The following is a 23,329-nucleotide window of genomic DNA, read 5'->3' on the forward strand; positions in this document are numbered from 1 at the left end:
AGGGCAGGAGGTAAAGAGAAGCGAATTCATATTCAAAACCAAAATCCTTTTAGCTAATGTTTCTCAGGATACGGCCTCGTAGAACTTTGCAGATCAAAATACAGACGTGAGCCAGAATACTTTGAATCTCACGACCAACAGGAAGATAGCAATGAAGTGTGAATATGCGTGTGAGCGGTGGAGTGTGAGTTTATGCCGCTTCATGAATGAGCAGTCGCAATGCTCGGCCGGCCACGTTCCTACAGCGTGAGAGAAAACGTTCCCCAGCCTCCGGTGGGACGCACGTACGACGATGTGCCAGATGTCACCATAGCTTTATTGTTATGCCAGTAGCCATGGCATTTATCACATGCGGCCTTTGTAAACGCATGACACCACGAATGTGAAAGTTTCAAATGTAAATGCATTCACGAGGTGTTTATGTTATGCAGTTCAGGTTAGAGAAACACTTGTAAAATACAACAGTGGTAAATATGTGTGTACTTAGGCTGGAAACCTTGCAAAGGTTGTGTTGTGTTATGTGTGTTTTCGTTTTTCTACTTTTGATACTCTGTGAACCTTTTGCCGCGTCCCATGGGTGCCTGGAGACAGTGACCTGTGAGTTCTGTCCTCCTGGTAACATCTCACATAATCAGTCAGCTACGCATGTAAGACTTCAGCTTTTAGCGGCTTCTACTGTCCAAAACAAAATCTCCTATACCTGCTCTGCTCTTCCACCCACCTATCTCAGAGGGTTTCAGAAGCACCACAGACCACACACACACACACACACACACACACACACACACACACACACACACATGTATGCACAAATGCATGCATATGCCATGCACACGCACTCACACACATGCTCACACAAACACACATGCCCACACACACACACACACGTTTTAACATTTTCACGCTTTCGATGTGCTGAAATGCTGATATAACAAAACATCGGTATTAATTACGCACCGTTATTCATTGTCGGCAGGGCAGCTGAACATTCCCACATTCCACTTTCATACTGACACCGTCACTCGGGCAGGCAAAAGATTTTTTATTACGAATACGTGCCGAAAATAAAAACGGCGCCGTGGCTTCACCGTGTCGTCGTGGTGGCGTGTGGTGTGGAGAGCGGCTTTCGTCAGAAACGTCCACCTGACGTCTCTCCCCTCTGTCGCTTCTCCGACCAGACGGATGTTCCCCTTCTTGAGCTTCAACATCTCGGCCCTGGAGGCCTCGGCTCACTACAACGTGTACGTGGACGTGGTTCTGGCTGACCAGCACCACTGGCGGTACCAGGGCGGCAAGTGGGTGCAGTGCGGAAAAGCGGAAGGCAACATGCCAGGTACCACCGGCGCACCCGCCCTCGTCTACACCGTGTCCACACTTCTCGGCGCAGTGTCTGTTGTGGGCCCATGAGAAGAATATATCTTGTGTCACACCACAGTCAGACTGTGGCTGGCTGCAGGAACCTTGGCAACTGTGGCTGCTTGACTCTGCACTGCGTAGGAAACTGCACCAACTGCTCAAAGCCAAGTTTCCATTCTATGCCATGATATCATCGGTGGCCTTTGAACTATTGAAAAAAAAAAACCCACTAAGGAAGCTATTAAGAAGTGTAAATATTTGACGGTAGAGGATATTAGAGGCTGATGCATTTGCTAGCGCACAAGGTAAAACTTTCTGATTCTTTGGCACAGGAAACAGGACGTATATGCATCCTGACTCCCCCAACACTGGAAACCACTGGATGAGGCAGGAGGTCTCGTTTGGCAAGTTGAAACTCACCAACAACAAGGGCAGCTCCAACAACGTGGCACAGGTACCGACGTCCTCGCTCGCGAGGCGTTCGCCAGCGTCACGCCTCAGACTGGCCGGCGACCGAGCGCTTCTCTTTACACGCGGGGAAAAGAAAGTTGTTGGGGGTTTATTTAAGTGAGAAAATTAAACGTGTGGATTTCCAGCTTTATGTCTTGATATGTCAACTGTCGTGGCACGTAACCTCCACCTCACCGCCTACTCCACCATTTTCCTCCCAGATGATAGTGCTACAGTCTCTCCATAAGTACCAGCCCCGCCTGCATATAGTTGAGGTGAAGGAGGATGGAACGGAAGACCCCTTCCTCAGCTCTAAAGCACAGACCTTCACCTTCCCCGAGACTCAGTTCATTGCCGTCACGGCCTACCAAAATGCAGACGTGAGTCACCCCATCCCCCTCCGCCCGCATAGCTCTCCACAGCCTGCTGGTTTCAGTCTCTCTTTTAATCAGATCACACCCATGACTTGACCACAGATGAGACCTAATGTGAGGTTCTTCAGCACAGGGCAGGTGAAGACAGATTAGGTGACTGCATTGAGGTGAATTACTTAAGTTGTGTCAGAACCCCGTGTGTATGCGATGGTTGTAATGGAGTCGTATAGGAGTTTAGGTGAGATTTAGGTCAGTTAGTTCCTACTTACAGTGGAACCTCTGTCTCCTGTCCTGGTGACACTCTGACCTCTGGTGACACCCTGATCCCTGATGACACCCTGACCCCTGGTGACACCCTGACCCCTGGTGACACCCTGACCCCTGGTGGCATCCTCACCCTATGCCCTTTCTTGCACAGATCACTCAGCTGAAAATTGACCATAACCCTTTCGCAAAAGGTTTCAGAGACAATTATGACACGTAAGTACCCCTTAGACATTTATGATAATATTTGAACAAATATATTAGAGCTCTCTCTTTTTAAGACTAAGCCATACTACACGTAAATTGTACAATTATTATTATGCATTGTAATTATGCAGTGTTCAAAGTCATTTAACAGAGTTCACACAGTGCCCCTTAGCCTCACAAGATATCTGCAGGGGTTTTGTCATGTGAATTTGACATTTGACCCCTAATGTTGCCATGCAGACTCTACGCTCCGCCCGACGCAGACCGGCTCACACCGTCCCCGACGGAGGGCCAGCCGCTAATGTCAGGCGGCTGCTACCCTCACCAGCCTTACCTGCCCGAGCAGTACATGGGTCCACTCCAACACAGCCGCTTCTACGCCCGTGAGCCTGCCAGCATGGCCCAGCAGGGCCCCAAGGAGCCAGCCGCCGGCCCACACGGCCGCTGGTACCTACCCGGCCAGCAGGGGGTGCCCTCCAACCGCCTGGATTTTAACTCTTTCGAGGGCGACTACCCCGCCAACAACCTGTACAAGCCCTTCCCCCTGCAGACGTCGCCACACCACCCGCTGAGCTATTACCCCGACGGGCCCTTCGCCACCGGCCCCGTATCCAGCGCCAGTCCGGCCACCTGGAGCCCGAGCAGGCCCTCGCCGCAGTACCTCGGGCACCCCCACCCCGGGAAAGCGCCGGCCGGCCTCGGCTGGTTCCGCCCCATGTCCTCGCCGGCCGTGGCCTCCTCCCCCGCGGGGGCGAACCCTCACCTGCACCCCCCGTCCCTCCTGGAGCCCCTGCGGCTGCCCCTCCTCCAGGACAAGACGAAGGAGGCGACGGAGGAGACGTGGGTGGAGGCGCCCTCGGTCAAATCGGTGGACTCCACCGACTCGGGCCTGTTTGAGAGCGGCGAGAGCAAGAAGAGGCGCGTGTCGCCCTACGCCTCCAGCACGGAGAACTCTCCGCCCAACCGCAGCAGCGAGGCTCTCGAGAAGGACAGCAGCAGCGACGCGGGCTACTACGGCTTCTACGCCCACTGACAGCCATGGGCCTCCCGCGTGCCCGCGGCCCGGGTCAGCACGGCTCTCCGTCCACAACGCTGAGGCACGTGTCTGGGACTGAGTTCTGTAGGAGTGTGGAGAGAGGACAGCAGGGGACAAATAGTGCTTAGACAGGACCCTCCATTACGGCACTGGTGGCACTGGTGGGACTGGTGGGACTGGCTCTCCGACCCCTGTGTGCTGCAGCCCCTGGTTCTGGTCTGCTCCTTCCAGGCAAGATCAGCTGGAGATGTTCTGAAGGTTGCTGTCAGACACGGTGAGAGGTCCAGATTTAATGTCTGTGCACCTGCTCACACTCTGTCCACATTTTCCTCAACTCACACACATACATATGCACACAAACACAAGTAGCTCCTTCAAACACAACATATAGTTACACCGTCGGCATGTTTATGGTTTGAGTCTTTCCTTCACTCCATGCTCCATCCGTTCTCCTACACCACGCTTCAAACACAGTTGTTTACATACCTCCGTAAACCTGTACTACTGCTGTAAATACATTTGTAAAACATAACTTCATAAATGAAAGAGGATTTGTTTGTATTGGGAACAAAACATCTTTTGAATTACGGTATCGTTTTAAAAGGTTTGTTCAAAACCTCTGGATCTACAGCAGGTGACAAACGTTTTTAAATCAAGCCAGAAACGATCGCGATCAGAAAGCACAAATTCCCTCCGCAACCACTCAGAAAACCACATGAGAAATGACTGGGGGTCACCATTAAGGAGAGACAGATAAGTGAAAGAGAGAAAGAGTGTGAAGAAAGAGGCAGAGGTTCAATGCTCAGGCATATTTATTTCATTTACCCCTGAGTGACTCTGTAGTTTTGAAAGCATTGCTGAACATTTGAATTTCACTTCATTGTGCCAACAAGACAAACAATCCCATATACAATATATATTGTGATACATATAATAGTATTTAGAAATTCATCAATGTCATTCTGATTATTCTCAAACGAGTATTCTTAAAACAAAATCAACACGTTTCGGGATTCTCACAGCATTTGTTGAAAGATAACATGCAAGACAGACAGCGTAGAAAAGCAGACACCTGACAGGGACATCAAGGTGACTGGACAGTGCCGCACATAGATGGTCCTAACACTTAAACGTCCATGACCAGAGGACAAGTGAGCCCTTAACCTCGGCCCCTCAGGGTCTGTTTCTCAAGGTGTGAATGACCTGTGTAAGCTCAGTGGGCAGTAGGCCATGAGCCCAAATGGCTGGAGAAAGTCCTGAGAATGCTACCTCACCAACTACAGAGAAAAACACAGCACACAAAAGATAAGACACACTGTTTATCTTTCATGGGTTTTAGTTCATTGATATATTCACTTGATGTGATTAACACAGGAAGCCACAGATAATGCTTTACTGTATGCACACACACACACACACACACACACACACACACACACACACACACACACACACACACACACACACACACACACACACATACACACACACACACACACACATTCTCATACAAACACCCACACACACACACACACACCACACACACACACACACACATTCTCATACAAACACCCACACACACACACACACACACACACACACACACACACACACACACAGAAAGAATTAAAATTTGCAGTCGTCTCATATAAAGACTGCTCTTGCCAAGTATGTGTCCTATATAAAAAACAGAAATGCTTAAAATGTCTTTTTATGAAGCTGCAGATCAGATTTAGTTTTCTTTTTTTGTTTTGTCTGGGGGTTTTTTGTTTTTTTTTGGGCTGGTAGAAAACCGAAGTGTGTTCACAGACCTTCTAAACAGTGGCTGAACTGGTGACATTAACATGGAAGCAGTTTATACTCATTTCTGTGCACAACCAAAAACGAGGAATACAATCAAGAGGACATTGAGAGCGCTGTTGCCTCGTAAAGCTACAGTGAGATATTACACTCAGGCTGATTGTGTGCCAGTGAATATGAAAATGAGCTCCATGTTGATAAACAGAAAGGACAATTCACAATTATTTTTAGGAACATGCCTTGTTTGTTGTTTTCCCAATTAGATACTTGGGATTTACGTGTTAAAAAACAAACAATTAGTGGTGAATTTCAAGTGCAATTCTAAAATGTATCAATATTAATTTTAAAAACATGCCATTAACATTCTTTTTTTAAATCTTGAATATACATTTAATCCTGTGATGCACTGCTGCATGTTGAGCATACTGGCAGAGGAGTGAACAATAACGACATTCTAGGCTACAGGCGACCTCTAGTGGACACTTAGGTGACCTCTAGTGGACGTTTAGGTGACCCCTAAAGGTCATTTAATTCCTGATTGAGTCATAATGTGTGAGGACCTTTTCCCCTGCAGTATCGTCCCCAAGATTCTGAAATCAACTTCAGCCTCTCACAGTCAGACGTGCCATTACAGTATCAGATGGTTTATAGAGTATATTTATATTGTGTTCCACTGGAATCATCTCAGTTTTGGGATTTCTGCAGTCTTTTCTGTTGAACTGAAAGTAAGGAAACCACTTTTACTCAGTTACTCTGTGCTGAGTGAAGATGAGGATGAAAGTCCTTCAACATCTGACAGAAGCTCACTGGAGCTCACTGGCTGCAGATCAGAAAAATGCAGAAGAAAATATATGTACAGACTGAATTATTGTATTTGAGTTTTTCTTAATGTAATAAAAGCTTAAATATGTCACAGTTCTCACTGTATGCCTTGTATCCTTGTTGTTGTTGTACCTGGATATTTTTGCACTGCCATCAATATGTTTTATTTATAATAGCCATAAATGTTTATAAATTACTTTAATATAATGATATGTATTCACAAAATGATGCATTGACAAGCACACACATACTGTAAGCACTAATGGGTCTTTCAGTGTTACAGGTGCACAAGCGTTTGGAGGGAGAAGGTAAATACAGACATGCGTTAACCTCCACAATCAGTCTGGTCATGTTCACGTATTCTGTCCAGCAAGGGAAACATTATCCATGCTCGGTGGATTCTGGGCAGGTCATTGATGCTCCGCAATTTGCTTCATGTCCATGTCATGTTTACAAAGACTCAATAACTACAGTCTCAATTTTTTAAGCTTCACCACAGTTCCAAGGTTTTCACTTTGCTGAATCCAGGATTTTCTCTGAGATCCCAGTAACTTCCGTTTGACAGCCACACTTCTCTACCAGCTCCATCAACAGATTTCCTGCAAAAGCAAAAACAAACAGAACACGTGAATCCATTATTTTTTATGTCATGCAATCAACTTTGGCGACTTGATTTACGAGCGTTTCTCTCACCTGAAGAAGCGAGGGATGTGTTCCTCTCCTTTCTTGGTCAGAAGTTTCCTTCGATCTCTCTGTTTTTGTTCTACCTCGTCTTTCTTTTTGTCTGCTTCCTCCACCTTCCCCTCCTCCAACAGCCTGTCACAGTATGTTCAGGTGTGAGCAGCATGAACAACGCTGCCCTCTACTGGTGAGTGTGTCAAGAAGCTAAAAGCACCCAACGCAGGGAACCAATTTGTTTGTCAGCGCCATGGCTCTGACTTCAGACAGCCAGGTGAGTGCCTATAGATTGACGAGCTCACCTCTGGTCCGGACGCAGACGCGTGTCTGTGAGAGGCAGCAGAGGTATAAGGTCAGGGGTCAGCTCATTCATTTCCATAGCAAAGGTGGAGAAGCCATAGTAGAGGATATAATCCTTTGGTTGAGGGTCTGCAAGACAGCACACATGTATAAACGGACTCAGTGATGAATGCAGGTTCCAGTATCATTGGAATGGTCATTGAGGCTATAGCACTTCATAAGAGATAACTAACTGCATCCCAGTGCCTAGAATCCAATAGTACCCTTCAATATTAACGTACCCTTTAATATAATAATAATGAAATGTACACAGGCCACACAGCACTTACGTGGTTTCCAAACACACTGTGGGTTGGGTAGCGTATCACAGAAAATCCCCTCATGCCAAAATCCACCAAATCGGTGCACAATGTTGCCACTCTGGTCAAGCACTTGACCTTGAACCTCGTTTTTATTTGCATCTGAGCCCCAATAGCGAGACTGAGAGAAGAAAGAAGGCACAGAGAGAGAGAGAGGGAGAGAGAGAGAGAGAGAGAGAGAAAGAGAGAGAGAGAAAAGGATTCTTCATATGTAAACTTGGTACACAAAAAGAATCTTGGTACAAAAAAAGAATCAAAGGGGCTGTCACATCCCCAGAATTCACATAACTACTCTCACCTTGACAAACGTGATCTTACAGGAGCAGACGGAGGTCTTCAGGTTGTGGATGTTGACTTCTCCATAGTGCTCCAAGTGGCGTTGCTGACTCAGCACATTGTGGATGCACGTCACCACCTTGTTCCACTCGTAGTGATCTCCGTACCTGAGGGTGTGCCAAAGACCACTCTTCATCCAGCTTATTCACAACTGACCATTAAAATACCATTAGTTCATATTAAACGTCACATTAACGGGTGCTGGCCTCTCACCTGGGTAGAGTAACGTTCACCATCCCAGTTGGTCTTATCTCCAGAGACTTACCCCAGAATCTGTTCCTCCATCTCTGGTCTGGGCACAGAATAAAGCATAAACTGGTACAAAGGGACAATCGGATATTTTAGATGGTAGTTTCGTCTGTTGTGGGACCTACCCTGCCAAAAGCAGAAGTCATGGGAGACGGCGTGGCAGGCGGAGACGGGTGGATGATGACTGACCTAAGGACAGGACGGCAGCCGGTGAGAGAGACCGTGGTGGCTTATTTCTCACATATGAGATCACCTGGAGCAGCCGCTTACCTGTTCGCTGATGTAGCGGAAACCTCTGTCTTCCCTTATACACTCAAACGTCTCTCCCAGGACTGGATTGAAGGGCTTGTAGCGATTACGGTATTGAGCTGTAGCGTAGCCAGAGATGGCGAAGGCTGCGATGTATACCTAAACTCACCCAAGAAACGTCCCAAGATAAACCGCACATCGTGAACCCACCACCACGCTCTGCATTCGTCATCTCAGCGAGGCCGAGTGATCCTTACCATTCTTTGGTAGGGGTCTTCGGTGCGGTTGGCCGTATCCAGTAGCTCTGAGTACTCGAGCTCCTCGCAGAGCCTCTGGAGCAGGTTGACGGGCTCGTTCAGGGCTACAGGCATGGAGACGTGGGACAGGTCTTTTCCAATGTTGTTGTAGAGGATGGAGATGAGGCCCACGTGGCTGTTATCAGGGCAGGTGGCGGGCAGGTCGGTGCGATGGTGCGTGCTACGCTGCACCCTCACAGACCGCACAGACGCCTTGGACAGACTGGCTCGGTATTTCAGGGTTGCCATAGCTGTTCGGTCAAGCCGGGGGAAGAGATTTCACATTTTTCAAATTAAAAGCATCATTCCATGAAAAACAATTCCGTGACAAGACAGCATGATATTATCTTGGGCCTGTGACAAGATAATCTTTCACAGTGATTTAAGAAATATCAGCGTGGCTACTAACCATGATCCTCGTCTGGCTCCGAGACGCTGGAGGCGTCGCTCAAGCCCGACTCGTCAGATGCCTCCGCGCAATTGTCGCACGCATCAAAGTACTCGGCCGTCGAATCGGCCACCGAGGGCGTACGGGCCGAGGAGCTGCGCAAAGACTGCAGAACATGCACAGTGACACACAGAGTCAAGGCAGGAGCAATGAAACAGAACCTGCCATACGCAGAAGGACCGGGAGAGAGAAAGGGAAAGCCAGCCACCTGTGAAGAGAGTTTCTTGTGGTTGGGGGGGAGGTGTAAAGAGCAGGAAGGGACAGGAGTGGTTGAGAACTTTAGGGAGGAGGTGGACACACCTTTCGCAGTGTCACAGTGTGGAAGGATTCCTCAGACGAGTCAGAGCACTCTGACCGTGAGTGGATTCGTGTTTGCCGGGACCGCATATCCAACTGAACATACACACATATACTTCCGCATAATTAAGCCGCATTGCTACAAATGGCGCATTGTAAGGACCAGGCCAGCATGGGTCATGTCAAGAGAAGCCTGGGCTACTGTGGGGGGGAATCATCACTGTCGGGCGCTCTCACCTCGTTGAGGGTGGTACAGAGGTTGTTTATCTGAACAGAAGTGTTCTGGAGAAGTTCACCACTGGTCCAGCCCTCCTGCAGCCGATGGTGTTCGTGAGACAAGGCCTTGTGCACTGAACTCAGAGAGATGTGCACTGTGTTGGAGAGAGGACAAACATATTACCTTTTCCTTTAAGGATTACATACACTCATCTACTGGTTCTTGGGGAACATGTAATTTGAATAAGACAGCTTCATCAAATCTGCAATGATAACCAGTGGGGCAAATTTAAAATCGAAATCATGTACACGTATTAGAATTCAGTAGTCAGATGGCAGTGCCTGCCGCCCCCTGACTTTTTATCACGTTGGATGTGGGTAGATATAGTTCATATAGTTCCTCACATCTTTGGGACATGGTGCAGATTTCATGGAAGAGCTTCTGGCCCTCAGGAGAGCTGGATGCTGGTGGAGCTAGCTGTGAGGAGACAGAGTCAGGAATAGAGGGCACGGAGTTGCCCAGATGGGACGAAGCTCTCAAATGGCCGAGTGTAAACTGGAGAAGAAAAGAGAGCTCAGAGCAATGAGGTAAAGGGCATGTTTTCTCTCCTCAGGAACTAGAGCTGAGCTACTTCTCTATAAACCCTGATGCAAGCCAGTGGTGTTGATTGATTGACTGATTGATTAATCTATTCGTTCAGGCTCAGTGCAGGGTACTGACAGTATGGGGTGGAAAGCAAAAGTCAAATCTGGATAGAGTACAAATCCTTCCTGATCAAATCTAATCCAAAAAGCAAACCAAAAGCATATGAGCACACTCACCATCCCAAGACTGTCCCGACAAATTGTGCGATTGTGGCCCCATACCTTGCCATATTTCTTCTTGGGCTTTTCAAGTGAAAGATTCTACGGGTTAAACATAGAGTCTGATGAGAGGGCAACGGTATAGTACGATGCCATTAAAGAACCAACCAGGCAAAGTCCAAGACCCCTGGGGATCTTAGGAAGACAGCGCCCCCCTACCTGCATACTGATGACCCGCTGAAGCCGTTCTTTGGTGTCCTGGTCCGAGTCCAAGGAATGCAACTTCTGGACTAGTAGCTTCAGGTCACTCAGGTCAGTCTGACAGCGATTCAGCTCTGGACAGCAAGGGGGTGCTTTAACATTGCTTTGGAACCTCTTATTTTTAATCTTGTGACACCTTTCTTCTGTGTATATGGTCTATTATTGCATTATTATCTTATTATGTATTATATTATTATATATCAGCTGAGCATTGGCCTGAACAAAGTTTTTTTTGCTTCAGCTCACATTAAAAAAAACAATTCTGCTAAATGTAGTGGTGAAGTACGCCACAGAATAAAAATTAAGCTTTCAAAAGATTTTTTCTGCGCAATTATTTTTTCACAACACCATGTGGTGACCAGCTGCTTTAGCAGAAACACCTGTCCTGTGAGTAACACACGTGTTGAGGTACATCTGTTAGCCAACCCCCTAGCCCAACTGCAGTGGTCAGTTCCTGGCCACAGAAACTGACCCGCAACATTCGGCTACAGTCTGTAGCTGTATACTTGAAAATGCCCATATTAGATATAAACCTTGTCAAGTGACAGTGGTGCTATGTCTAAAACTGGCTGCTGAGTGCACAGTATATGAGTCAGCATGCAGTACACCACATATTATAGGTGTAACCTACATTTAGAGGTTACAGTATATAAGATGCCATGCAGTACACCACATATTATAGGTGTAACCTACATTTAGAGGTTACAGTATATAAGATGCCATGCAGTACACCACATATTATAGGTGTAACCTACATTTAGAGGTTACAGTATATAAGATGCCATGGAGAAATTAATAACATGACATATTATAGGTGTAACCTACATTTAGAGGTTACATTAAGCCACATTAAGATGCCATATTATAGGTGTAACCTACATTTAGAGGTTACAGTATATAAGATGCCATGGAGAAATTAATCACATGACTGTTGTGTGGCATGCCGTCCTAACTCAACAGTGATATTGTTAATAACACTGCTTTACCTCTAACTAAGGTATGGAGTGTGTAATGTGCACTGTAAAGTACTGTACTTCAGTACATATATGCATATATATATATATCCATACATCCAAAAGTCTGGACATGCTGCTAACAACAAATATTGACTTGACTCAAAATGAATGAATAAGTGTTGAGCACCTTGAGTGCAGTGGTCTGGGTCTTGGGCCTGCTGCAGCCAGGCAGACACTGTGTCCACAGACGGGGCAGGACGGGGAGATGTCAGCTCTGCTGATGCAGCTGCCACATCATCCAGGGAAGAGCCAGACACACTCTGGTATTGTGAAAGTCAAAGTTTACATGGACTCATCATCATCAACATCATCAACATCATCATCATCATCATCATCATCATCATCATCATCATCATCATCATCATGTCAGTAATAATCATTTGGAAGCCCCCAACAGAAGTATCTGCTCCCAACAGTGATCAGTCTGAATTCTGGGCAGGCCTGAAGGAATCAGGAGAGTTTGTCCTGGGGGAGTGTAGTGGGAGTGTAGGGGGAGTGTAGATGGAGTGTAGGGGGAGTGTAGATGGAGTGTAGAGGGAGTGTAGGGGGAGTGTAGTGGGAGTGTAGTGGGAGTGTAGGGAGAGTGTAGTGGGAGTGTAGTGGGAGTGTAGGTGGAGTGTAGAGGGAGTGTAGGGGGATTGTAGTGGGAGTATAGGGGGAGTGTAGGGGGAGTGTAGGGAGAGTGTAGGGAGAGTGCAGAGGGTGTGTAGGGGGAGTGTAGTGGGAGTGTAGGGGGGTGTAGGGAGAGTGTAGAGGGAGTGTAGGTAGAGTGTAGAGGGATTGTAGAGGGAGTGTAGGGGGAGTGTAGGGAAAGTGTAGAGGAAGTGTAGGGGGAGTGTAGGGGGAGTATAGGGGGAGTGTAGGTAGAGTGTAGGGGGATTATAGAGGGAGTGTAGGGGGAGTGTAGGGAGAGTGTAGGGAGAGTGCAGAGGGTGTGTAGGGGGAGTGTAGTGGGAGTGTAGGGGGAGTGTAGGGAAAGTGTAGGGGGAGTGTAGTGGGAGTGTAGGGGGAGTGTAGGGAGAGTGTAGAGGGAGTGTAGGGGGAGTGTAGGGGGAGTATAGGGGGAGTGTAGGTAGAGTGTAGGGGGATTATAGAGGGAATGTAGGGGGAGTGCAAGGGGAGTGTAGTGGGAGTGAAGGGGAGTGTAGAGGGAGTGTAGGTGGAGTGTAGGGGAAGTGTAAAGGGAGCGTAAAGGGAGTGTAGAGGGAGTGTAGAGAGTGTGTAGTTGGAGTGTAGGGGTAGTGTAGGGGGAGTCTAGGGGGAGTGTAGAGGGAGTGTAGTGGGAGTGTAGGGAGAGTGTAGTGGGAGTGTAGGGAGAGTGTAAGTGGAGTGTAGAGGGAGTGTAGTGGAAGTGTAGGGGGAGTGTAGGGGGAGTGTAGGGAAAGTGTAGTGGGAGTGTAGGGGGAGTGTAGGGGGAGTGTAAGGGGAGTGTAGGGGAGTGTAGTGGGAGTGTAGGGAAAGTGTAGTGGGAGTGTAGGGGGAGTGTAGGGGGAGTGTAGGGAGAGTGTAGAGGGAGTGTAGGGGGAGTGTAGTGGGAGTGTAGGGGGAGTGTAGGGAGAGTGTAGTGGGAGTGTAGGGGGGTGTAGGGAGAGTGTAGAGGGAGTGTAGGTAGAGTGTAGAGGGATTATAGAGGGAGTGTAGGAGGAGTGTAAGGAGAGTGTAGAGGGAGTGTAGGGGGAGTGTAGGGGGAGTGTAGTGGGAGTATGGGGGAGTGTAGGTAGAGTGTAGGGCAGGGGTGGCCAACCCGTCATAGACCAAGAGCCACTTTTCTTACTGCGTTACGGCAAAGAGCCACATCGTACATGGGCAAGTGTAATCTGTTGAGGGGGGGGGGGGGGGGGGGGGGGGGGGGGGGGGGGCGAGTGTAAATTATTAGCTGTGAAGACAGTCAAATGTGTGTTTTCCACTACGGTTTTAAAAGTATTAGCGGCTCGCTAGGCTTGTAAACTAACCGCGCACCACGAAATTGTAGCAGTGTGTCACCCCGTTTGTGCAGGTGAGCCGCATGAAACCAGGCAAAGAGCCGCATGCGGCTCACGAGCCGCGGGTTGGCCACCCCTGGTGTAGGGGGATTATAGAGGGAGTGTAGTGGGAGTGAAGAGGGAGTGAAAAAGGAGTGTGAGGGGAGTGTAGTGGGAGTGTAGGGAGAGTGTAGTGGGGGTGTAGGGTGAGTGTAAGTGGAGTGTAGAGGGAGTGTAGAGGGAGTGTAGGAGGAGTGTAGGGGGAGTGTAAGGAGAGTGTAGAGGGAGTGTAGGGGGAGTGTAATTGGAGTAGATAGAGTGTAGTGGAAATGTAGAGGGAGTGTAGGGGGATTGTAAGGGGAGTGTAGTGGGAGTGTACGGAGAGTGTAGTGGGAGTATAGGGGAAGTGTAAGTGGAGTGTAGAGGGAGTGTAGGGGGAGTGTAGGGGGAGTGTAAGGGGAGTGTAGAGGGAGTGAAAAGGGAGTGTAGGGGGAGTGTAGTGGGAGTGTAAGGAGAGTGTAGTGGGAGTGTAAGTGGAATGTAGAGGGAGTGTAGGGGGAGTGTAGGGGAAGTGTAGTGGGAGTGTAAGGAGAGTGTAGAGCGAGTGTAGGGGGAGTGTAATTGGAGTGTAGAGAGAGTGTAGTGGAAATGTAGAGGGAGTGTAGGGGGATTGTAAGGGGAGTGTAGTGGGAGTGTACAGAGAGTGTAGTGGGAGTATAGGGGGAGTGTAAGTGGAGTGTAGAGGGAGTGTAGGGGGAGTGTAGAGAGAGTGTAGTGGGAGTGTAGGGGGAGTGTAAGGGGAGTGTAGAGGGAGTGAAAAGGGAGTGTAGGGGGAGTGTAGTGGGAGTGTAAGGAGAGTGTAGTGGGAGTGTAGGGGGAATGTAAGTGGAGTGTAGAGGGAGTGCAGGGGGAGTGTAGGAGGAGTGTAGGGGGAGTGTAGTGGGAGTGTAAGGAAAGTGTAGTGGGAGTGTAGGGGGAGTGTAATTGGAGTGTAGAGAAAGTGTAGTGGAAATGTAGGGGGAGTGTAGGGGGAGTGTAAGGAGAGTGTAGTGGGAGTGTAGGGAGAGTGTAGTGGGAGTGTATGGGGAGTGTAAGGGGAGTGTAGTGGGAGTGAAAAGGGAGTGTAAGGGGAGTGTAGTGGGAGTGTAGGGAGAGTGTAGTGGGAGTGTAGGGGGAGTGTAAGGGGAGTGTAGTGGGAGTGTACGGAGAGTGTAGTGGGAGTATAGGGGAAGTGTAAGTGGAGTGTAGAGGGAGTGTAGGGGGAGTGTAGAGAGAGTGTAGTGGGAGTGTAGGGGGAGTGTAAGGGGAATGTAGTGGGAGTGAAAAGGGAGTGTAGGGGGAGTGTAGTGGGAGTGTAAGGAGAGTGTAGTGGGAGTATATTGGGAGTGTAGGGGGAGTGTAGGGGGATTGTAAGGGGAGTGTAGTGGGAGTGTAGAGAGAGTGTAGTGGGAGTGTAGGGGGAGTGTAAGGGGAGTGTAGAGGGAGTGAAAAGGGAGTGTAGGGGGAGTGTAGTGGGAGTGTAAGGAGAGTGTAGTGGGAGTGTAGGGGGAATGTAAGTGGAATGTAGAGGGAGTGTAGGGGGAGTGTAGGAGGAGTGTAGGGGGAGTGTAGTGGGAGTGTAAGGAAAGTGTAGTGGGAGTGTAGGGGGAGTGTAATTGGAGTGTAGAGAAAGTGTAGTGGAAATGTAGGGGGAGTGTAGGGGGAGTGTAAGGAGAGTGTAGTGGGAGTGTAGGGAGAGTGTAGTGGGAGTGTAGGGGGAGTGTAAGTGGAGTGTAGAGGGAGTGTAGGGGGAGTGTAGGAGGAGTGTAAAGGGAGTGTAGGGGGAGTGTAAGTGGAGTGTAGAGGGAGTGTAGGGGGAGTGTAGTGGGAGTGTAGGGGGAGTGTAAGTTGAGTGTAGAGGGAGTGTAAAGACAGTGTAGGAGGAGTGTAAAGTGAGTGTAAAGTGAGTGTAGGGGGAGGCTGATGTTGCTGAAGAGAAATGTTGACAGATATCACTAACGTTACCTTTGATGAATTAAAGAAAATCATTACGTTACATGACAGTGCTGCCGCAGGGGCCTGAAGACTGATATGTAAAGTGAGCATGCAGCATTTAAAGTTGCTCTGCATTTATGCACCTGATCAGTGAGTGTATGCTAATCAGTAAACAGAGGCCAGTTTGTTTTTCATAAAAGTCCTCAATAGGCCAAGCTGTAGTCTACAGAAGCTCAGGACAGAAGGAACCTGTCTGGACTCTACAGACTACTGTACGCATGTGAAGAGACAGAATGCCATCATGACCAAAGTTCAGTGACAGAGGAAAGAGAGGAGGACTTAAGAGTAAAAATGGCCAGTGTTAGTACTGTGGCAGGAGATAAGGAATGTATGGCAAACCAGGAGACTATAAAATCTACTTTAGCTTTAAGGAGACCAATGAGAACCATCAACTACAGACCCAAACACAGACAATATGCACTCGCCATAAAAGTGAGTGAAAAACATGTCAAGCTTAAGACATTAAAGCACAGGACGGGGTCTTGGACCCTATGGGGTCATGGGCACTAGGACATTCAATCGGTGTAAATTTCCCATAATACCAATACAAAACTGAACAGGCACCCCACCGGCTACAAATGAGTCTTTACAGTTGACCTGGTCAGACAATATAGAATGTTCAACTGCCTGTAGTCAAGAGGGACAAGAGAGCTCATAATTATCGTAGTGACTCACCACTTCTTGCATAGAATTCTTTCTTTGCGTTGTATTTGTGTCCCGTGAAAGGGCTTGCAGGATGCCGTTGTGAAGAAGGGCCACCTCGTTCCTCTTATACATGCGATGGAGACTGAGTTTGGTCACCCACATGTAGAAGAGGTCATGACTCTTTGCCTTGACAAGAATCAAGAGAAAAAAAGCAAAATGAAAGAAACAGGACAGATCAAGTGCATTTCACTCCAAATTGCCTAAATGCATTTGAATACGCATTTGTGAATGGTGTTAAAGTGGCAGCAGTATTGGCAATGTAGCGATTGGCATCCCCTCCCGAACCCTGTGACAGACATACTGGTCCTGGCAGTGGCGGACTTAGCAATTTGGGGGCTCAAGGCGAATTTAGCTAGGGGGCCCATCAACATTAATATGCGAGAAATAATTTAGCTAGTCAGGGGGCCCATACAGTGGGCTGCAGTGGGAGGGGCCCAAGGCAGTTGCCTAGCAATGCCTCTATGCAAAGACCGCATCTGGGTCCTGGTCTGGCCCTCCCAGTCCAGATGGTCTAGAACCGCCAGTGAGATTTTATGAAATAAAAACGCTTACCATGATATGATAGAGAATGTGTCCAGTATCTAAGTCTATACGTCTAGCTTTTCTGTTTACGGACATCACAGCGAGACTGACATCCAAAGAGCCGTGGAGTTTTCCTTTCAAATTCTGTAGGACGGAGGGAGAGCTAGACGATCAACTTGATCGATAAGTTGAAAAGAATTGTGTTGACCAAAAATAGTTCCACTTACGTCATATTGGTTTTTTGAATATCGGAGTATCCCTTTGTCCAAAACGAAGTATCTCTGTTTGAGAAGAGCAGTTAAAGAAGCATCAGTTAGAATCGCAGTGCGATTTCTCAAGCCACACAAAACAGATTAACACAAGTATGTTGACAACAAGCTGGGATTTAAAATCATAAAAAAATATGACAATTTAAGAATTTATGTATTCACCTTGTGCCAGCCTTTGAGGGGCCATTTTCTCCTCTTCATCAGATATCCTTCACAGACACCCGGAGAGCTTGTATGCTGATTTGGCTTCTTACTGGGACCTGCGTCCATCTGTAAATCATCCATTATCTCCCAGTCCTTAATGTTCTGAAGGTTAGACCACAGGGGAGAAGCAGTCACAACTCTATATGGCACGAGAAGAAAGAATATTAAAAGGTACTTATATCTGAATATCGAAGCGCAATTTTGACAACAGAGCTCAATTAGCAGCTCTGCTAAATGTAACAGGTGAATACAAATGGCACTGAAAGCAACTATGTGGGAGTTGTTTGGACCTGTTTAGCTGTAGGTTTCTTAACCAAGAAAGCCTGAGCTTGACCAACAGGTTTCCTGAACCCCATGACAAATCTGCCATTAGCTAAGAACCAATTAGAAATCAAATGGAATTCCAGATGGCAACGTTAGGAAGGCACACCTGTCGTGAGTGGCGGGAGGATGAAACGCTGCTGTTCCTGGAGTGGGCGGGGTTACGCCATCCAGGTGTCCCGTCCTGCCCACTCATCTGTGACTGCCTCCGGTTCAACGATGAGAAGGGCTCCATACTGAACATGTACACTTCTGAACTTTCAGGAAATATATGCCCTGCTAGATGCTCAGTGTCAGATACCATAGATCTAAAAAGCATGAATATTACATCAGTTAATATTTAAAAACATCTTGTGCAGGAAGATTTATGTTTTGCCCCATTTAAAAATTTATGAAGGATCCGCATGAGACTTCTGTCAACATATATTACTTATCTCATGCCCATGTATTTTTTCACCATGCACTTTTATGACTGAAGCTTTTCTTTGCAGGTGTACAGTGATGTACGGTGACATGAAGAGTCACAGTGAGTGTACATGCAGTCAGGACTACAGAGGAAACAGCTGTGCTATTCAGTTACCTATGAACATTCTCTCATAGAACACAGAAGCTTCTAGAATGAGTGTGTGCTGGTCAGAACCACTCTCGTCTGGGTCATACTGGCTTCTCCCCTCAGGTACACCTGCCAAAGAGACACGTTATGTTTCAGTGTTAGGGCAATAGGGCTTAGTGTCCAACGATACAAAATGTCAGACAGTATTGTGATGGCAACAGTAACAATATACACGAATGGGTGTGGTTTAAACCAAACAAGTATAGCCACTTCTCTTTAGAATATTCACATGCTCATACATGTCCATAAAGAAAATATCTACCTGACTAATGGAGACACTAACAGACAGATAGTTAAAGTTTGAGAAATTAACTACTGGTGACATGAACAGATTTGTTGCATGCACTCATCAGATCAGATAATGGTCTTTAGAAACATCTGAAAAGGTATTAAATGACAACTGACACAATAGTAACTTTGACATATACAATTTACTACAGAAAAATTCATTTAATCATTTAAATAGAGGAGCTGCAGTATTTTTAGCAGGATGATGGTAATCTAGCATCAGCATAGGTCTCTAGGTGAGAGGATTAATGTCGTCATGGTAATTGGCTTTGAGCAACTGTATTTTTAGCACCTCATTGCATGAATATCCCTACACTACCTTCACTACAGAGATCACAGGCCAAGGAAACGGTATCTACCTGCAAAAAACTTTTACAAAAAGAAAGAAATTGACAGTGTGTCTAAGGTTTGTGAATTAATTTCTTCATCTCCCTTCACACAGCATGTTTGGGTTATGCAATGCTTGATGAATTGACAGCATTGATCTCACACATGGACATGTGGGAATAGGATATATATTTTAATGGATGCCACATGCTAATGCATTCTAGTGCCAACACAAATACTTGGGAAAATCTGTCCATATTCCCATGCTGTTTAGCTGAGGTTCCTGTATCCACCAATTAGTTTAGCCTAGTTTATAACAAGATAAACCAACCTAACTTATGCTTCAGCTAAAAAGTCAATAAAACATTGTTGATAGATACACTAATAATCATTCTCAGACAAATGTAAGAATAAAATGATTTTAAAAGGTGAGAATTTAGGATTTGAGTTATCGACTTTTAACTATTTTTTATGGACATCAATACTGTTACAGTTAGCTGGCTGGCATCTACCTCTGAGTAATACAAAAAATTTTTTTTCAAATGCTACTCTTATCTGTATACGTTATATTTATTATAAAATGAGATACTGTTAAATTGAAGTGTTAAAAACAATTTCATGGCACAAAATCTGACTATTTTCAATTTTTGCATAATTTAACCGGACTAATGGTAAATGCATTTATGATACTTTCGATATGTTTGATAACTAAATCATACATCAGCATTCTCATGTTGACATCTCCATAAACTATTTCTAATAGCCAAAGCTCATATTAAGTGCAACTTTGAGGAAGCATACCCTGTACCCAAGAGGCTTTAGATTATGTGTCCTTGCACCTTACCTGAGACTCCCACATTGCTTCGACATGTTTCATAGTTTTATTTCCAGTCATCACTGTGGTCCAGCATTTGTAAGTCCTTTCTCTGTATCCTCAAACAAGGATACTTTTACTGGGAGAACCTCCTTAAATGTCCTCTGCTACTCGCTAGAATGAACATCCCCCAGACCCAGCGGGAGTCATCTCCACACTGGGGCCAAATCATTATCCGCATTAGGGACTAAGGAGCTATAGGAATTAGAGGAACAGGAAGAAGGTTCTGATGGGACAGATATGCACTCCAACAAATGACCTGAAAGAACCCTGTTCTTCCTCTCCATCTCTTTCCAGTTCAATGTGATTTGACAACTTGACCATTTAACAATGATAAAAAAACAAGACCTGTCCTGATTTACATTTAATTCATTTCAAACCATTATTCAGCGTAAGAGTAATTGTAACGTTCAGGTTAATTCTGAGCGCAACGTAAATTCAATGCCAATATTGAAATGATACAGTACATTCAATGTTTCAGAGACAATAGCAGTTTGGATTGTGAATTTTATCACTAAAAAATGCAAAGAGCATCCCTAACGATCCCTGATGTCTTCTGAACAATCTGCACATTGATTTTACTCACCCCATGTTAGTATTAAACAATTAATATGCTAAACAAAGATTGTAAAACTTCATTGACCATTTGAGAAGTTATTTCTACATTGAATGCCGATGTGTCTCAAATGTTCACTTTTGTCTGGTCAATAAAGAATAACGCTCACAATTACAACAACACTTTAATGATCAAGCGTTCCACTGTTCAATCACAAAACAGGACATCCACGAAAGCACAAAAGTCCAACAAAGTACTGGTGTTCAGGATGAAGGATCTGAAACTCCTTCGGCCCCCGAGAGGGCCTATTCATGTCCATCATAGAGCAACGTCGGATCAGGCAGCGGCCTCCTCGGTCTTACTGGCTGTCCCGTGTCCAGCAGGTTCTGGGGTACCAGCCGACTGCTGTTTGATATACTGCTGGAGGAGGGCCGAGAGGTACGCAGGGTGCTGACGCAGCAGCGACACGGTCTGTGAGGTCATCAAGGTCAAGCCCCCGACGAGCTCACCGCGCACCGTGGTCATAGACGGCAGTCTGGAGTAGTTAGTGATGGCCTCTCGCGACAGCAGGGTGTTCTCGATACACGCTCCTGGATAGACAAATTAGAAGGAGCACTGAGTAATTCAACAATGAGTGAATGCTCAACATTTTATCTGTGATGATCGGTTTTCTGTTGCCATCATTCTTATGCATTCTAGTGCAACAAGAGCTTCTTGTTCTCCTGTTTGTGTTCTTGTCTTGATCTTATGCTTTTTCTATACAGTACTTTGGTCAATGCAAGTTGTTTAAAGAGGTTAACGCTAATGCGCATGTCAGAGACCATTCAGAAGATAGTTGTGTGATTGGTTAATAAGAATAGCAAACTCACCCAAGAGTACCATCTGTGGGCTACTCCTCAACACTTGTAACATTCCCTTCACTTTTGGCTCTTTGCTGACAAACATAACAGTCTGTCCAATGAACAGGGGCTGCATATTAACATATCGGCTGCCTGGCAGAAAGGACCTTATAACCTGTGGCGCAGAGCAATATAAGTGAGGATTTTCAGACAATGCAAGGCTCGCAGAAGAAGTGTGAAGATCGCATGCTGTTAGTTCAGACCTGTCACTACCTGGTTAGGGAAAAATTTGATGGTGATATCATGTCTACGAAGCCTGTGTTTCAACAAGACCATGTCTTCTGCACTTGTGGCGTTGTTCTGGACCACGGCGATCATTTTATTCTCCCTGAACACAGTTTCCAAATCTCTCTTCAACAGAGTCACCAGGCCACTTTCCTTTTGGAAAATAAAAGAAACCAATTAATTAAAATTATATTGCACACAGTTTAGGACAACAATACTGTAATATGCATACATCCCGTGTGTTAATGTATTTATGGTCCTTTAACTGATATTGAGTGCTTATTAGCACATTAGTACTTATAGTAATCAAATATTACTATAGTTGTTTCTTCATTGCACCTTATTAAAAGTATTTGCTCTCTGATAAGTGTTGATAAATCAAGCGTAATAAGTCAGGATGTACAAATTTAACATTTAACGTTCGTTAAGACTGCAAAGGTCTACCAAGATTTTGTGTATTTAAGCATTGATTAAGGAACAATACGTTAAAGTGTATTAAAATTTTACAAACCACCATATTAAAATGACTGAAAATATTTCCTACCTATGATGTGTTGAATATAGTAGTTGATGGATGGTAGAAAGTGTTTGTGTTTCAAATAAGCTATTACACATTATATACTAGAACAGTGGAAGTCATTTAGCAGGACCCACGCCTGGTTGGCCGTGAGACAGCTCCTACCTGCTCTGTCTTCCTAGCGCGTGGAGACAGGGCGCCTGGAGGAGGGGCAGGCTTGGGGGGAATGAACTCCGTCACAGCCATCAGCTTCTGCTTGAGGAAGTGCAGGGGCCTCCTGTGACGCGTCACCGCTTTGGAGCCATGGCGGACGTTCTGAATTAAAGGCAGCCATCCTGTCGGGGGACGTTCACATCAGCAAAGAAGAACACTGAGACCATGGGTGCACTGCACACTTTTAAAATACAGTCTGAACATTTCACAAGTACATGCCAAATTAGTCTCCTATTGCTGGTTGTCAGCTGTGATCTGTGTTGATCCTCTGAATGATTTGAATAGTTAAAAAATAGTACTCAATGTACATCAGATGCTAGAATCATGACCCAGGGGATGTGATGTAAATTCTGATTTTTAGAACCAGAAAGTGTCAACCTTAAGTGCCACGTCACTTCGATTCCTTACAGAATCTGCTCGCTAGTATGAGAGTTTAGGTGCTCCATAGTCTGATGGTCAAGATAGGAGGTCCTCAAGCTTTTTAAACTGTGACTCTCTGTGCATTGTCTGTGTGTGGGTAAATGGTAATTTTGTGTTGCCTCCTGTAATCTTGTAGATATGATTTGAGTTTATCTGCTTGAAATAAATGTATCATTTAAGGTGGAAGAGAAAACTAACACGCCAACTTCAGCATCGTACTGAATTGGGCAGGCGAATCGAGTATGTAGGTTTAATCGATTCGCATGTAGCTTCGTCAGCGGAGGAGAAACAGAACTGTTAAATTACAATGTCTATACGTATTTGGTTCTGTTGCGCCTACTTGATAATCGTCATAAAATTAAGTAGGCACCGAAGTGACCGATATATGAAACTTATTGAAGCCATTAAAATGGAACAGTACCAGTATTTGGAAAAATCCTGCCGCACAAGGTCGCGGCCATCTTGAACCGGATGTGACGTTATTTCCTGCGCGGCTCCTGATCTTCAAAACATGGTTCCCTGCTGCTGCTGTAGCTGATTATATATAGATCTGCATTTTAGCG

The 23,329-nt window shown here is 46.1% G+C and overlaps 3 protein-coding genes across 4 annotated transcripts in view; 1 reads left to right on the top strand and 2 right to left on the bottom strand.

Annotated features, from left to right (window-relative positions):
* The window catches only part of tbx21 (T-box transcription factor 21), a 12,021-nt gene extending 6,708 nt beyond the window's left edge, over positions 1–5,313 (top strand). Inside the window, exons 2-6 of the mRNA XM_076999212.1 lie at positions 1,179–1,333; positions 1,689–1,810; positions 2,028–2,186; positions 2,599–2,660; positions 2,892–5,313. Of these exons, the coding sequence (XP_076855327.1) occupies positions 1,179–1,333; positions 1,689–1,810; positions 2,028–2,186; positions 2,599–2,660; positions 2,892–3,684 (1,291 nt within the window). The 3' untranslated portion in view covers positions 3,685–5,313. The remainder of the gene's footprint in view (positions 1–1,178; positions 1,334–1,688; positions 1,811–2,027; positions 2,187–2,598; positions 2,661–2,891) is intronic.
* Positions 5,314–6,492: 1,179 nt separating this feature from the next.
* Positions 6,493–17,755, bottom strand: osbpl7 (oxysterol binding protein-like 7). Of its 2 annotated transcripts, none has more exons than XM_076999210.1 (20): positions 17,472–17,755; positions 17,268–17,321; positions 17,071–17,184; positions 16,489–16,644; positions 11,946–12,078; positions 10,761–10,876; positions 10,560–10,643; positions 10,143–10,215; positions 9,759–9,892; positions 9,525–9,617; positions 9,186–9,330; positions 8,738–9,027; positions 8,502–8,639; positions 8,357–8,420; positions 8,196–8,274; positions 7,945–8,089; positions 7,617–7,767; positions 7,290–7,416; positions 7,003–7,125; positions 6,493–6,908 (listed from the first exon to the last, which is right to left on the bottom strand). In XM_076999210.1, the coding sequence occupies exons 1-20, from the start codon at positions 17,592–17,594 to the stop codon at positions 6,800–6,802; spliced, it is 2,451 nt and encodes an 816-aa protein (XP_076855325.1). In that variant the 5' UTR covers positions 17,595–17,755; the 3' UTR covers positions 6,493–6,799. The 2 variants fall into 2 exon arrangements, with proteins under 2 accessions (XP_076855325.1, XP_076855324.1); XM_076999209.1 differs by having other exon boundaries at positions 10,143–10,293.
* A 2,904-nt stretch (positions 17,756–20,659) lies between these two features.
* On the bottom strand, positions 20,660–23,327 carry mrpl10 (mitochondrial ribosomal protein L10). The gene is made up of 5 exons (XM_076999214.1): positions 23,188–23,327; positions 22,299–22,468; positions 21,605–21,769; positions 21,362–21,506; positions 20,660–21,082 (listed from the first exon to the last, which is right to left on the bottom strand). The coding sequence occupies exons 1-5, from the start codon at positions 23,225–23,227 to the stop codon at positions 20,829–20,831; spliced, it is 774 nt and encodes a 257-aa protein (XP_076855329.1). The 5' UTR covers positions 23,228–23,327; the 3' UTR covers positions 20,660–20,828.
* Positions 23,328–23,329: the final 2 nt, after the last annotated feature.

The sequence above is a fragment of the Brachyhypopomus gauderio genome, chromosome 3 (genome assembly GCF_052324685.1).
Source record: "Brachyhypopomus gauderio isolate BG-103 chromosome 3, BGAUD_0.2, whole genome shotgun sequence".
NCBI classification, from domain to species: domain Eukaryota; kingdom Metazoa; phylum Chordata; class Actinopteri; order Gymnotiformes; family Hypopomidae; genus Brachyhypopomus; species Brachyhypopomus gauderio.

Excerpts from the sequence above, each read along its gene's own strand:
- osbpl7 (XM_076999209.1), bottom strand. The coding sequence starts at position 17,594 with ATGGATGATTTACAGATGGACGCAGGTCCCAGTAAGAAGCCAAATCAG. Across the intron at positions 12,079-16,488 it reads AGAATTCTATGCAAGAAGTG|AGTGTGTCTGGCTCTTCCCT; the intron begins GTGAGTCACTAC and ends TCACAATACCAG. Across the intron at positions 9,331-9,524 it reads ACACTGTGACACTGCGAAAG|TCTTTGCGCAGCTCCTCGGC; the intron begins GTGTGTCCACCT and ends CATGTTCTGCAG.
- mrpl10 (XM_076999214.1), bottom strand. The coding sequence starts at position 23,227 with ATGGCCGCGACCTTGTGCGGCAGGATTTTTCCAAATACTG. Across the intron at positions 22,469-23,187 it reads CAGGATTTTTCCAAATACTG|GATGGCTGCCTTTAATTCAG; the intron begins GTACTGTTCCAT and ends GTCCCCCGACAG. Across the intron at positions 21,083-21,361 it reads CCCACAGATGGTACTCTTGG|GAGCGTGTATCGAGAACACC; the intron begins GTGAGTTTGCTA and ends TTGTCTATCCAG.